Consider the following 16,001-nt stretch of genomic DNA (forward strand, 5'->3'; position numbering starts at 1 on the left):
TCCTTAATGCAACCGCTGTGTCAGATTTAAAAAAAACTTTACGGAAAAAGCATAATCTGAGAACGGCGCTCAGAGCCCAAAACAGCCAGAGGAATATCCGCCATTTTGGAATCAACAAAGTTAGAAACAACACCATAAATATTCACTTACCTTTGATCTTCATCAGAAGTCACTCCCAGTAATCCCAGTTCGACAATAAATTACTGATTTGTTCCATAAAGTCCATCATTTATGTCCAAATAGCCAGTTGTTGTTAGCGTGTTCAACGCAGAAATCCATCTTCATGAGGCGCGAGCATTTTGTCCAGACAAACTCAAAGTTCCGCTACAGTCCTTTAGAAACATGTCAAACGATGTATGGAATCAATCGTTAGGATGTTTTTAACATAAAACATCAATGTTCCAAACGGAGAGTTACCTTATCTTCAGAAAAGCATTGGAACTAGAGGTAACTCTGTCGGGGGCACAAGTCATGAAACCGCGGCTCTCTGCCAGACCACTGACTCAGAGGTCTCATGAGCCCCTCCTTTATAGTAGAATCCTCAAACCAGTTTCTAAAGATGGTTGACATCTAGTGGAAGCCCTAGGAAGTGCAACCTAATCCATATCTCAATGTGTATTCGGTAGGCCAAGCTTTAAAAAACTACAAACCTCAGATGTCACACTTCCTGGTTAGATTTCTCAGGTTTTTGCCTGCCATATGAGTTCTGTTATACTCAGACATAATTCAAACAGTTTTAGAAACTTCAGAGTGTTTTCTATCCAATACTAATAATAATATGCATATATTAGCATCTGGGACAGAGTAGGAGGCAGTTCACTCTGGGCACGCTATTCATCCAAAAGTGAAAATGCTGCCCCCTATCCCAAAAAGGTTAACGACCATTCCACAGGTGCATGTTCATTAATTGTTTATGATTCATTGATCAAGCATGGGAAACAGTGTTTAAACCCTTTACAATGAAGATATATGAAGTTATTTGGATTTTTTAAAGAATTCTCTTTGAAAGACAGGGTCCTGAAAAAGGGACGTTTCTTTTTTGCTGAGTTTATATTCAGTGTGCGGGCCAATATTGAGGCTATGATTAAGAAGTTGTAGTTATTTTCTGTCTGTATTAACAAGGACAACACACAGGTCTTTCCATCATTGTATGATCTTTTGTGTGCAAATGAACTCAAGCTTACGGACAATGTCAAATGTGAGTTGGGTATGCAAACGCACCTGAGTGAGTTGGGTATGCAAACAACTGGATTCGTTATCCCTTTCATTCCCTGCCTCCAGTCCACTTACCAATATCTGAACAGGAGAGCCTCATTGAAATTGCAACAAGCGGTTCTGTGAAAATTCAATTTTATCAGAAGCCACTGCCAGATCTTTTGATTGGGCTGCGCTCAGAGTATCTCAGAGTGCTCAGAGTGTTAAGACACTGATGCCCTTTGCAACCACGCACCTATGTGAGAGTGGATTCTTGGCCCTCACTAGCATGAAAACTAAATACAGGCACAGACTGTGTGTGGGAAATTATTTAAGACTGAGTCTCTCCAATACAACCCAACATTTCAGAGTTATGTGCATCCTTTCAAGCACACCCATCTCATTAACCTGTGGTGAGTTCACCATTTTCGATGAACAAATAAGGTTTTATATGTAAGATGGTTAAATAAAGAGCAAAATTATTGATTATTATTATTTGCGTCCTGATCTTATAAGTGCTCTTTGTCACTTTACACGAGCTGGGTTGTGACAACTCTCACTCATTCTTATGTTTAATAAATGTATTGTATAGTTTGTGTGTGGCAGGTTTACAATGATGGCAAAAAAACTACATTTGAGAGCGCGCTGACCCTGGTGCTAGAGGGGGTACGTAGCTGGAGGTTGAATGATTGAAGGGGTATGGGACTATAAAAAGTTTGGGAATCACTGATCTAAAGGATGTTGTTAGCTAGCAGGAGTTAGCGGTGTATTGTCAGCTAATTTAATGTGTACCGACAGGAAAATGAAACCATTTAATCGTATTCGCATACTTGTGAATTGTTGCATTACTGTGTGTGTAATATGGTTTGGTTGCATTAATCTATACGGTAATATTTTTTTAGATGAAAAGTTTCTCGGATTGTTAAGTAGTTGGTTCTTAGTGGCTACTGTGAAATTTATGGTCAATTTGAGCTTTGGACCAAGAATGTCACGTTGCCAGTCACAATGAAATGAAAGGTAAGGATGTAATGTGAATTGAAATCTCTTTCGCCACTCCGCTCCTCAGACTCTCCTTCATCTCTTGTCGTGGGAATAGGATTCTAAGCAGTATCCGTGTCACCTATGTCTCTAAACAAATAAGGGTGGCATTGAGGTTAACTTAAATGCAGTTATTTTGACTGTTGTTGCGTCTTGTTGCCTTGATTTGGTTCAGTGACAAACGGTTTGAGCAATTGTAGAGGGAAAAGGGCAGTTAGGCTTATCACATCAAGAGATTCTTTCAGGGTTATTTTAATGCTGCTGCTAAGTTCACCTCAAGTGAATGAATTTTCAAAGTCTGAGACAGTTGGCAACCCTTCGGAGAACACCAAGCAGTTTTGCAGCTGAAATGAGCCTTCCTTATTGTACAATTTTGGGTTTTGTCCCTTTTGCTTCTGTCTGTGCTTCCAAATAATTGACTTGACCTTACCTGTTCTTCAGGAGATGGAATACTGTCTGCAGTAAGGGTATCGGGGGAGGGGATCTCAAAATCCTGTTTCTGTGAGGGATCCATTGCTATTGTCCCTTTGGGGACCTTTCACCCCTGCTATTCAAAGAGGCTGAAACAGTTTTTGGTTTCAGTCCCTTCTCTAGCTTGTTCCAGTAGAGGCAGCTAGAGGTGGTGCATTTTGGAAACCCAGGTGGTTCTGAGACTGCATTCTGTGTTGCCTCCTAACTGTCATCACCGTGTCTGATATTTCTGGGATTTTTTTTCTCTAGCTGCACTCTGAGTTTCCCAGATTAGTGGTTGAGGCTGGGGAATGCTCAATTACTTTATCAGATGCCATCACTATGATGATTCATTACAATTCTATGTGTAAGGCCTATGTCATCAGGGATGACAAGTATGTCTGTGTGCGCAACCGGGTCTCCACGAATGAGTGAGCACATCTGCGTTGGATTTTGGGGAGTGTAAAAGTGTGTTGTCTGACACTGTAGTGATGTTCAGGAATGTCTAATCTTGGGCCGGCCCCCCTCTGTTCACTCAGCTCCCTCATTCCCAGCACTCTTCACAAACCATTCCTCAAAGGGCCCGTGTTGGGGGAGGGGCCCCACACCGACCAGTTAGTTGACTTCAGCCTCTGTCCATTTGGTGTTGGTGAATGGCTTGAGCAGTGGTGGGGATAAGCACTAATGTCCTGTTTGCTGGAGCTCTTGTGCTGGACAGTGGACACCGCTTGATAGGCACCCACTGATGGGAAAGTGTTGCAACTAGGTGCTTTTGGAAAGGTAGCAACCGCCTCTCAAGCTTGTGTGAAGAGGTAAGCCTTGCTCTCTGTGCTGTTGTCCTAGCTACTCATACTGGAATGGGTCTTCTGATTCCTTTCACTGTAGAGCACATCACGTCGGCGCAAGGCTAAATTAATGGGGCTGCTGCTGGCTGTTCCACCCATGTCTTTGTGTTTCAGGAGACAGCCACACAGGATGGACTGTCTGAGGTTGGCTGGATAATAAGGATGTTGTTGAATATGTTGCCTTGACTTGAGATTGTGGGTTGAATTGACAGATGTCATCTAGCTAACCAGAAGACATTGGACACCAGGCCTGTATTCATGAAGTGCTGATTTAGGGTCAGTGTTTTTTTTATTTTTTTATTTATTATAATGAATGGATAGGGGGACCTGATCATAGATCAGCATTCCAACTATGAGACGCTTGGTACATATGTGCTCAAAGCTATTCCGACCTTTTCAACAGTTGTGCCTTTGACTGGAGCTGGAGGTTCAGGTGAACTGGCCATTTGAAGTGGTGCTGTAGAGAGGATGACACCGCAGGGAGGGCACCTTTACAATGGCATGAATGCAGGAGGAAGTGATTGAGTTTGTTTTGGAGGTGCAACCACCAGAATAAAGCTCTGTCTTGTCCTCACCCCAAGAATGTTTATTTGGGAACCAATAGGTCTTCAGTGGCAGGGCCCATGGTCATAAAGCATCTAAGTATGAGTGCTGATCTAGGGAATGCTTTGCTGATAATCCTGTGAATCCCAGGGTGTTGGAATAAGAAGTGGGCCCAAAGGTTTATATGAGTGTGTACAGTGAGTGTGTGTGTACAGTGAGTGTGTGTGTACAGTGAGTGTGTGTGTGTGTTTTACAGTTCTGTGCCGGTCCCTAATACTGGGGAGGTTGGAGCAGGGCTCTGTGTGACCTGGATCTGTGTGGGGTAGAGCGTCTGAGTGTGTTTCAGGGCAGCTAAGTGGTGTGTGTGTGTGTGGGGGGGGTGTAAGTCAGTCATTCACAGTGTGCGTGTCAGGAATATTGATCTGAGACAGATCCTCCACCGTTCACTCAGCTACGTGTGTATGTGTGTGTAATGCAGCCAGATCCTCCTAGTCATATAACCAGTACCTCGCTCCATCAGACCAGACGCCATGACGATCAGTTGAGGAGAATGTAATTTGTCTTGATTGGCGTCTACATTAACTTGCCGTCGGTCCTCAGCCAAACTCTGAGAGGATTAAAGGACCATGTGTTAATGCTGTGTGCGCAGCGACCCACCGCACTCTGTCTGCCGCGCTACACATTAACAGTTCTCATCTTAGCAGCAATGCTCCCATACAGTCCTTCTCATTTAGATCTAACCTCCGCTTTGTCTTGCATCTGAAAAGGTATGCGTAAACTTCGGCACAGTATATTTGTTAAGGGCATTTCCACGGAAACGGAATTACACAGACTCAATTTTTTCACTTTGGAATGTATGCAAAACAAAAAACATTGATTTCAAAGTTTAACAAACCATACAACTCTATGCACAATGACTACTGGGAAAATGTACACATAAAATGTAAAACATTTACTGGAACAAAACTGCAGATTAAAAATTTGGTAACAGAATTTCAGTAATGTCCTTCCGTTTTATTCTTTGTTTCTACACAGTTCTTCCTGTAAATGTGTTTTTGTAAAGTTTCCTGGGGAAATTGTTAAAAGTAGTCCTTGTGCATAGAGTTATATGGTTTATTAAACTTAGAAATCAATGGTTTTTGTTTGGTATAAATTTTAAAGCGAAATATCTAACTGGGCGATATCAAATGAATGCTCCAACAATCTCTTTCCCTCTTCCGCTCTCCAGTTATTGCTCTCTCCTCCCCTCCCTCTCTACCTTTGCCGGCCCACTCTCCCTGCAATTTTCCCTTATTATCCTGGTAGGCGTCCTTCTCTCTCTCATACTCCGCTGCCCCCCCTCCCCTCACCCCCCTCTTTCCACATGTATTTTTCAAGCTGGAGGCTGTCTGACCTAAATCTAGCAAGCAGGCAGTGGCAGGAATTAAGGGTGTTGCGGTGGGGAGGGAGGGACACAAAGGGGTGGAGGGAGGGAGGGACAAAAGGCAATGATTCTAACAAATTAGCATGCCAGTTAATGGTGCTCATCCTGGCTATGTGGTATGGCCCAGAGTGAGGGGATGGGGGATAGTGAGGGGTTGGAGGGGGGATGACAACCATTTGTACAAAGGCCCCTCAAGGGAAATTAAACTCCTCATTCTGAAACATCTTCACCCGTGCTACTGCTCGGCTCTTGTACTCTGCTGCATGTGTGCCATTTGTCCACGGAGAGCGAGAGACATTCACACTGTTTCCACTCTCAATATCACATTTTCTGCTATTTTTAGTCCTAAACTCTTCTCAACTGTGAGGATTCTGTGGCGTGCAGCAGTAGCCACAGAGGCTGTGATATTGTCCAAAAGCAACAACACAAGCACTGCATGGCATCATGCTGTTGCACAGGACACAGGTGCACAACCTCCTCACGTGTTGCCTCAGCCTAACAATTAGTTCTGATGTCTGATGCCTGAGCATACCACTTCACTGCGCTCTGAAGCAGGATTAAGGCGTCAGCATGCTTTGGTTTGAATTCGGCTGGGCAAAGCGAACGAGTGCGCTCGCATACTCCCTTAACTGACTTGCCTAGTTATATAAAATAAAAAACAAGACGTTTGCTTAAAAATGGGGAAAGTGGCAATATTACCCCAGGACAGTAGAGGGCGATAAACTGGTAATAAGCCATCTACGGCCAAACAAGGAAGAGATAAAATCAAGGACTGATAAAATTGCATACACAGAGAGACTCGGGAATTGCCCGGAACCTACTAGATTTGCAAGACATATAATATGGGAGAGACTGATATATGGGCATTATGGCCCAGAGAGCGATGGTGGAGGGTTTCAAGAGTTATTTTGGGTGAAACTGCTGCAGGAGACCCTCGACTGGGTGATTTTTATATCTAATTAATGCTCCAACTCTCTCTCCCCCTCCCGCTCTCCAGTTATTGCTCTCTCCTCCCATACATCTCTACTTTTGCCAGCCCACTCTCCCTGCAATTTTCCTTATTATCCTTGTAGGTGTCCTTAACTCTCTCATACTCTGCTGCCTCCTCTTCCCTCCTCCTTTGATTTTATGTCAGCTAGCGCTAGCTGTTGTTAAAAAATAGAAAATAGAAGAACATAGCTCATCCTCTGAAGACGTTATGTTGCTTTCTGTCTTATTTACTTTCTGTACCTCCGGCCAAGCAATGCTCGAAGTTGTAATTTGCCATGTTGAATCCACACTGAGTTACGGGGCTGAATCGAGAAGAATAAATTTGCGTCACCCCTACAGTTGACCAGTCACCGATGAAGGGGCGTAGACTTTGGCTTCCGAACTTAGGTTTTCCTACCAAAAGTGCACACGAACAGCCGAAAAAACTCCTGCCAAAGACAAAACTGTCACGAAATGTAGTCATCATATATGTACAAACGGTTTCAGTTGGGAACCATGCCGAGGCCTTTAGACCATACTTCTTTGATACTTACGTTTGGCCTGCATGGGGAAAATTACATTTGCTTGAATTGGGATTTGGGTAAGATTTTAAAATAATTTTGTGTCAGGCTACACACAGTGCAGCCTGTACAGTTGACACCAGGCAGGATGGGGCCATGGACTCATGCTGCTTACGCCAAATCCCGAGTCAGCCATCAGCTTGATGCAACAGGAACCACTCAATTGTCCAGTGTTGGTGATTGCTTGCCCACTGGAGCTGCTGCTTCTTGTTTTCAGCTGATAGGAGTGGAACCAGGTTTGGTCGTCTGCTACAATAGCCCATCCGTGACAAGGACCGACGAGTTGTGCGTTTCGAGATGCCATTCTGCACACCACTGTTGTACTGCTCCGTTATTTACCTGTTTGTGGCCCGCCTGTTAGCTTGTATGATTTTTGCCATTCTCTTTCGACTGGATATTTTTGTTTGTCGGACAATTCTCTGTAAACCCTAGACACTGTCGTGCATTAAAAGCCCAGGAAGCCATTTCTGAGAGACTGCAACCGGCTTACCTGGCACCGACGATCATACCACGCTCAAAGTCGCTTAGGTCACACTTTTTGTCCATTTGAATGTTCAATCGAACAGTAACTGACTGCCTCAATGCCTGTCTTCCTGCTTTATATAGCAAGCTACGGCCACATGACTCACTCTGTAGGAACAAACCATTTTCGTGAACCTAATAAACTGTCCACTGAGTGTATATGTATGTATGTGTGTGTGTATGTATGTATGTATGTACAGTACCAGTCAAATGTTTGGACATCTACTCATTCCATTTTTTTATATATTTTTTTACTGGTGTCACTGGCCTACACACAATGCCTCAATGTCAGTGGAATTATGTTATTTAAATGTTTGCAAATGATTTACACATGAAAAGCTGAAATGTCAATAAGTATTCAACCCCTTTGTTATGGCCAACCTAAATAAGTTAAGGAGTAAAAATGTGGTTAACAAGTCACATAATAAGCTGCATGGACTCACTCTGTGTGCAATAATAGGGTTTAACATGATTTTTGAATGACTACTATCGTGACGTTGTATTGGTTAACGTAGCGACTGCTGCTCATTGAATTGATTAATGGTTTATAATTATGTGATAAAATGAATCAGGCAATTATTAAGACATTAACCTGGGGTACAATGGGAAAGTTTGCTTTTTATTGAGTTTCTATTTCCCAAATTCAAAGAACATCAGAATATTGATTTTACAACAGTCACTAATTAATCAATTTCCTCTGCAGTCTCATTCTGAACTTTGCATAATCCGTGAATCTGCACAAACCTGAGTCCCACCAATGAGTCCGTACCACACCAATTTAGTTGATTATTTATTTACTAGCAAGTTAAAATGATAATATAAGATACTCATACACAAAAACACAGTCTAGGCTATTGATTAGTACAACGGGCCAACACACTATGACACGTTTTACCCAAAATGGGGATTCAAGAGAGAGAGAAGGTACACGAGAGAAATATACATTTGGGTGCATTTGTAAGCTATGCTTATTTTAACCCTAACCTAGCCCGAACTGCCGCTCTTATGGGTCAGAATATAATGATGTAATTTCGTGTTGAAGGTCTACGATGGGGGTCTCTGCGTGAACCGTTTCGGCTTCTCGGATGACGCACTTCTCTGGTGTAACTCTGGTTGTCCTCACCATGTCAGTGTCCTTTGTCTTAGTGGTCCATTTCCTCTCCCTTGCTCTGAAAGGGGTCTTCTGAGTACAGCCAGCCCTGTAGCCCAGGGCTCACAGCGTAGGAACGAAAGCAGTGTATAGTGTAGATATTCGATGGAGAATGGTGACCGGGTGGTCCTGCTTGAATTCACCCTCTTAGACGCAAGTACTCATCCGTAGCATGGATAGAAGAAGGTTCCTTTATCTTCAACCTCGTGTTGCGTTTTGGGTTTGTTGACTACTCAGACCTTGGCTGCAGCTCGGGTCACTTAGTCTGATATGTTAATTCTTAACTCACATGTCATAGCCTCGGCTCGGAAGTGGGTGTTTCCGCCTTTGGCGCAATTCTCTGGGCGTACCAAGTTACGAGGCAAGGTCTGGATTTTACTCAGATCCAATTTAGAAGACTAACTTCACATTTTATCTTTACCAAAACATTCTCTTTGATTTGGACATTTTCCACCCAACATACAATGTATAAACATCAAGCATATACTAGGAAAACTCTTAGTTACAATGTTTTTGTTATAACGTTGCATTTTAACTTTTAATAACATAACCAAAATTACATTCATTTTCATATTCCATCTATCGTCATTATCACCCTTGTGGCTGACTAAACCCATTGTCACAAAGTCCATTTATCGCATGTTAATGTTCTGAGGCCGGTTCTCCATAATGAGGGGGAAAAGGAATTGTGTCTGCTGCCTTAGATTTACATCTTCATACCACTTGATCTCTTCTCCTCTGGTGGGTGTGAAAGATCTCTCTGTTGGATTGTGGTCCCCGGTAACCTGACCTGAGCAGGCCGGTCATAACACTACCTCATCTTTGTACCCCGCACATTGTCTGTAAGGTCCCTCAGTCGAGCAGTGAATTTCAAACACAGATTCAGCTACATAGGCATGGTATACGTAACAACAACATTACATTCAGTCCCACACAGTCTCACTTCCTGGCTGATCATAAATTCAGTGGAGAACCGGTTCTTCAACATCTAGGACCATCCCAAACCTCTCTCCCGTTTCCCTAAGGATGTTTTGGTTTGGCCTGATGTTATTATGATGTTATTATGATGTACATCATGACAATGGACATCACGACTTTGATCATGTACCACGTTTTCTCTCCATCTGACCTGCCCGAGGCTGAACTAGTGACCATCTGTCCTGCTACAGTGCCTTTAGAAAGTATTCATACCCCTTCATTTATGACACATTTTGTTACAGCCTGAATTCAAAATGGGTCAAATATTTTCTTTTTCACCCATCTACACACAATACCCCATAATTATAATGTGAAATCATGTTTTTACAAATGTTTGCAAATGTATATAAGTATTCTACATCTGTAGAAGCACCGTTGGCAGCGATTACAGCTGTGAGTCTTTCTGGGTAAGTCTCCCAGTGCTTTCCTCACCTGGATTGTGCAACATTTTCCCATTATTCTTTTTTTTTAATCTTCAAGCTCTGTCAAATTGGTTGTTGATCATTGCTAAACAACAATTTTCAGGTTTTGCAATAGATTTTATATATAGATTTTTTAAATCAGAAATGTAACTAGGCTACTCAGGAGCATTGACTGTCGTCTTGGTAAGCAACTCCAGTGTAGGTTTAGCCTTGTGTTTTAGGTTATTGTTTCTGGTGGAAGGCAGACTGAGCTAGGTTTTCTTCTATGATTTTGCCTAATAATATTAATGAGTACCACTTGCCATATTTCAAGCATAGGGATGGCTGCATCATGTTATAGGTATGCTTGTAATCGTTATGGACTGGGGAGTTTTTCCAGTATGAAAGAAATTCGAGCTGGTTGACCACTAATGTTGTATTGGATTTGCCCCAAACATAACACTTTTGTATTCAGGACAAAACAAGTATTGCTTTGCCACATTTTTTGCAGTATTAGTTTTGTGCCTTGTTGCAAACAGGATGCATGTTTTGGAATATTTGTATTCTGTAGAGGCTTCCTTCTTTTCACTCTGTCAATTAGGTTAGTATTGTGGAGTAACTACAATGTTGTTGCTCCATCCTCAGTTTTCTCCTATCATTAAATTGTAACTGTTTTTAAGTCACCATTGGCCTAATGGTGAAATCCCTGAGCAGTTTCCTTCCTCTCTGGCAGCTGAGTTAGGAAGGACTCCTGTATCTTTGTGGTGACTGGGATGTGTTGATACACCATCCAAAGTGTAATTAATAACTTCGCCATGCTCAAAAGGATATACAATGTCTGCTTTTTACAAAAAAAAATATCCACAAATACAGTGGCAAGAAAAAGTATGTGAACCCTTTGGAATTACCTGGATTTCTGCATAAATTGATCATAAAATTTGATCTGATCTTCATCGAAGTCACAACAATAGACAAACACAGTCTGCTTAAACTAATAACACAAGCAATTATACATTTTCATGTCTTTATTGAACACACTGTAAAAATTCACAGTGTAAGGTGGAAAAGTATGAACATTTGGCAGCAATAAACTCAATGTTTTCTGTAGTTGCGGATCAGACCTGCACAATGGTCAGGAGGAATTTTGGACCATTCATCTTTGCAAAACTGTTTCAGTTCAGCAATATTCTTAGGATGTCTGGTGTGAACAGCTCTTGAGGTCATTCCACAGCATTTTAAATCAGGTTGAGGTCAGGACTTTGACTGGGCCACTCCAGAAGGCGTATTTTTGTCTGTTGACGCTATTCTATTGTTGATTTTACTTCTGTGTTTTGGGTCGTTGTCATGTTGCATCACCCATCTTCTTCTGTTGAGCTTCAATTGGCGGACAGATAGCCTTACATTCTCCTGCAAAATGTCTTGATTAACTTGGGAATTAATTTTTCCGTAAAAAATAATAATATTTATTTAACTAGTCAAGTCCGTTAAGAACAAATTCTTATTTTCAATGACGGCCTAGGAACAGTGGGTGAACTGCCTGTTCAGGGGCAGAACGACAGATTTCTACCTTGACAGGTCGGGGGTTTGAACTTGCAACCTTCCGGTTACTAGTCCAACAGTCTAACCACTAGGCTACCCTGCCGTCAATGATAGCAAGCTGTCCAGGCCCTGAAACGGCAAAGCAGCCCCAAACCATGATGTTCCATCCACCATACTTTACAGTTGGGATGAGGTTTTGATGTTGGTATGCTGTGCCTTTTTTCCCTCCACACATAGTCGAATCAAATGTGTTTTATAAATTCTTACATTCTTACAATTCTGATATCTCAAAGTGCTGTACAGAAACCCAGCCTAAAACCCCAAACAGCAAGCAATGCAGGTGTAGAGAAAAAACTCGGTGGCTAGGAAAAACTCCCTAGAAAGGCCAAAATCTAGAAAGAAACCTAGAGCGGAACCAGGCTATGAGGGGTGGCCAGTCCTCTTCTGGCTGTGCCAGGTGGAGATTATAACAGAACATGGCCAAGATGTTCAAATGTTTATAAATGGTCAAATAATAATAATCACAGTAGTTGTCAAGGGTGTAGCAAGTCAGCACCTCAGGAGTAAATGTCAGTTGGCTTTTCATAGCCGATCATTGAGAGTCTAGAGACAGCAGGAGCGGTAGAGATAGAGTTTAAAACCACAGGTCTGGGACAGGTAGCACGCCCGGTGAACAGGTCAGGGTTCCATAGCCGCAGGCAGAACAGTTGAAAATTTAGCAGCAGCACGGCCAGGTGGACTGGGGACAGCAAGGAGTCTTCATGCCAGGTAGTCCTGAGCCATGGTCCTAGGGCTCAGGTCCTCCGAGAGAGAGTGAGAGAGAGAAAGAAAGAGGGAGCAAACTTAAATTCACACAAGACACCGGATATGACAGGAGAAGTACTCCAGATATAACAGACTGACCCTAGCCCCCCGACACACAAACTACTGCAGCATAAATACTGGAGGCTGAGACGAGGGGTCAGGAGACACTGTGGCCCCATCCGATGATACCCCCGGACAGGGCCAAACAGACAGGATATAACCCCACCCACTTTGCCAAAACACAGTCCCCACACCACTAGAGGGATAACTTCAACCACCAACTTACCATCCTGAGACAAGGCCGAGTATAGCAAACAAAGATCTCCCCCACGGCATAACCCACATAGTGTTGTGTGTTCCTTCCAAACAACTCAACTGTTTCATCTGTCCACAGAATATTTTGCCAGAAGCGCTGTGGAACATCCAGGTGCTCTTTTGCGAATTTCAGACGTGCAGCAATGTTTTTTTTGGACAGCAGTGGCTTCTTCTGTGGTGTCCTCCCATGCACACCATTCTTGTTTAGTGTTTTACGTATCGTAGACCCGTCAACAAATGTTAACATGTTCCAGAGTTCTGTAAGTCTTTAGCTGACACTCTAGGATTCTTCTTAACCTCAATGAGCATTCTGTACTGTGCTCTTGCAGTCATCTTTGCAGGATGGCCACTCCTAGGGAGAGTAGCAACAGGGCTGAACTTTCTCTATTTAAAGACAATTTGTCTTACCATAGACTGATGAACATCAAGGCTTTTAGATATACTTTTGTAACCCTTTCTAGGTTTATGCAAGTCAACAATTCTTAATCAAATCAAATTCTGTTAGTCACATGCGCCGAATACAACAGGTATAGATAGACCTTGCAGTGAAATGCTTACTTACGAGCCCTTAACCAACAATGCACTTTCAAAGAAATATGGATAAGAATAAGAGAGAAAAGTAACAAGTAATTAAAGAGCAGCAGTAAAATAACAGTAGCGAGACTATATAGAGGGAGGTACCGATTAGAGTCAATGTGTGGGGCCACCGGATAGTTGAGGTAGCATGTACATGTAGGTAGATTTATTAAAGTGACTATGCATAGATGACAACTGAGCGTAGCAGTGGTGTAAAGAGAGGGGAGGGGAGCAATGCAAATAGTCTGGGTAGCAATTTGGCTAGATGTTCAGGAGTCTTATGGCTTCAGGGTAGAAGCTGTTTAGAAGCCTCTTGGACCTAGACTTGGTGCTCCGGTTACCACTTGCCGTGTGGTAGCAGAGAGAACAGTCTATGACCAGGTTGGCTGGAGTCTTTGACAATTTTTAGGGCCTTCCTCAGATGCTGCCTGGTATAGAGGTCCTAGATGGCAGGAAGCTTGGCCCCAGTGATGTACTGGGCCGTTCGTGCTACCCTTTGTGGTGCCTTGCGGTCGGAGGCCAGGCAGTGATGCAACCAGTGCTCTCTGGTGCAGCTGTAGAACCTTTTGAGCATCTGAGGTCCCATTGCCCATAATCTTAGGTCTTCTGAGCTCTCTTTTGTTAGAGGCATGGTTCACATCTGGCAATGCTTCATGTGAATAGCAAACTCTAAATTTTGAGTTTTTTATAGGGCAGGGCAAATCTAACGAAAAAATCTCATTTTGTTTCATTGATTGGACTCCAAGTTAGCTGACTCCAATTTAGCTTTTGGAAAACTCATTAGTTTAGGGGTTCACATACTTTTTCCAACTTACACTGTGAATATTTAAATGATATATTCAATATAGACAAGAAAAATACAATACTTGGTGTGTTATTAGTTTAAGCACACTGTTTGTCTATTGTTGTGACTAAGATGAAGATCAGATAAATGTATGACTTATTTATGCAGAAATCCAGGTAATTCCAAAGGGTTCACATACTTTTTCTTGCCACTGTAGGTTGCCCTTTTTGCAAGGCATTCTAAAACATCCCTGGTCTTTGTGGTTAAATCTGTGTTTGACAGCCACTGCTCTACTGAGTGATCTTACAGATAGTTGTATGTGTGGGGTACAGAGATGAGGAACTCTTTCAAAAATCATGTTAAACAATGTTATTGCACACAGAGTGAGTCCATGCACTGCCAATCATTGTTTCGGTAGTTTCTCTTATAATTATAGACTTTCTGAATATGCAAATGACAGGAACATTGCAGGAACATTTGTCATGTCTATTCTCCAATGTGGTACAGTAGACTGCTATCTTAATAGTTGGCCTCATGTCTAAACACGTGTTTTTCAGGCAGTCTGCTGGTTGAGGAGTTGCCAACGTCCTTCCGATGAACCCCATGAACTCCATGAAACCTGGCCTGCCTCCTAATCCACACAGGTGTGTACCAACTACCCACCCAGCCAGACAGCCAGCCCCCATCTCTCCTCCCTCTCCATTCGATAAGGATGATTCTAAGCTTTGTGGTTTTGTAGATGAGAAGAATGGCTGTTACTTTCAGGGTCTGTATTCACATGTCTCAGAGTAGGAGTGCTGATCTAGGATCAGGTCCCCCCCCCTCTTCATTATGATTTAAAACACAAAACCGATCCTTGGTCATACTCCGAGATGCTTTGTGAATATGGGCCCCGAAATGCATCCTTTCTGTGAATATCTGTCGGACGCGGCAAGGGAGAGTCGAGATGAACTGACCTATAAAGTGAGCTTCTTTTGAGGATGGCTGGTTAAACGTGGGAGTTCAGAAAAGAGTGTGACAGTAAAGTTTTTATTTTAATGAGAAAGTACACCCACACAAGGCAAAAATGTCACCACCTCTCACTCCAACGTACCTTACTCAACACAGTTTTGTGCTGATATAATCCTCACTTCAGTCTGGTTTGCTTGGATAGAGGCCAGGGTCTAGCCTACCAACATCACCTACTACGACCTCAAAATAGAGCTCAGACTCCAAGTGGACGCGTCGAAGTATGGACTAGGTGTAGTGCTACTTCAAATCTCTGACTGTGAAATGAACTACGCTCAAATCGAAAAAGGGCTGTACGCCATTCTGTTCGGGTGTAAGCGTTTCCATCAGTACGTATATGGATGCCAAGTCATTGAAATCTGACCACAAGCCCCTCGAGTCAATCATGAGGAAACCACTAGCCGTAGCCCCGCCAAGGCTACAGAGAATGATCCAAAAATATGCATTCACAATCACTCACCGTCCAGGCAAAGACATCCCTGTCACAGACACACATTCCCATGTTTCTTACCTACAAGGACAGCAGCCTCAGTGAAGGCATGGACATGCAAGTGCACACTGTGTACAGCAACTTACCAGTTAGTGACACACAACTGGAGGAGAGCTGAGCAGAAACAGAAAAGGACAACTCCTACACCTGAGGAAAGTCATGCAGGATGGATGGCCCGAGGAGAGGAGAAAATCCCCTCTGAGTTCTGGAACCATCGTGATGAACTATCACAGATGAACGGAATCATCTTCAAAGGAGAGAAAATCATCATTCCTACCATTCTCAGAAGAGATTTTGACAAAGATACATACTGGACACATGGGCATGGAAAAGTGCAAACCGAGAGCACAGAACATTTTGTTTTGGCACGGAATGTGCAAACAGAGGACAT

General features: G+C 42.8%; 1 protein-coding gene across 2 annotated transcripts in view; it reads left to right on the forward strand.

Moving 5' to 3' along the window:
* Positions 1-16,001, forward strand: part of LOC109884341 (zinc finger MIZ domain-containing protein 2) — a 71,761-nt gene that overhangs the window by 23,823 nt on the left and 31,937 nt on the right. For both annotated transcript variants that reach the window (XM_020476310.2, XM_020476316.2), the window contains exon 2: positions 14,670-14,756. In XM_020476310.2, coding sequence (XP_020331899.1) covers positions 14,707-14,756 — 50 coding nt within the window. In that variant the 5' untranslated portion in view covers positions 14,670-14,706. The remainder of the gene's footprint in view (positions 1-14,669; positions 14,757-16,001) is intronic.

Source organism: Oncorhynchus kisutch, linkage group LG3, assembly GCF_002021735.2.
Source record: "Oncorhynchus kisutch isolate 150728-3 linkage group LG3, Okis_V2, whole genome shotgun sequence".
Taxonomy (NCBI): domain Eukaryota; kingdom Metazoa; phylum Chordata; class Actinopteri; order Salmoniformes; family Salmonidae; genus Oncorhynchus; species Oncorhynchus kisutch.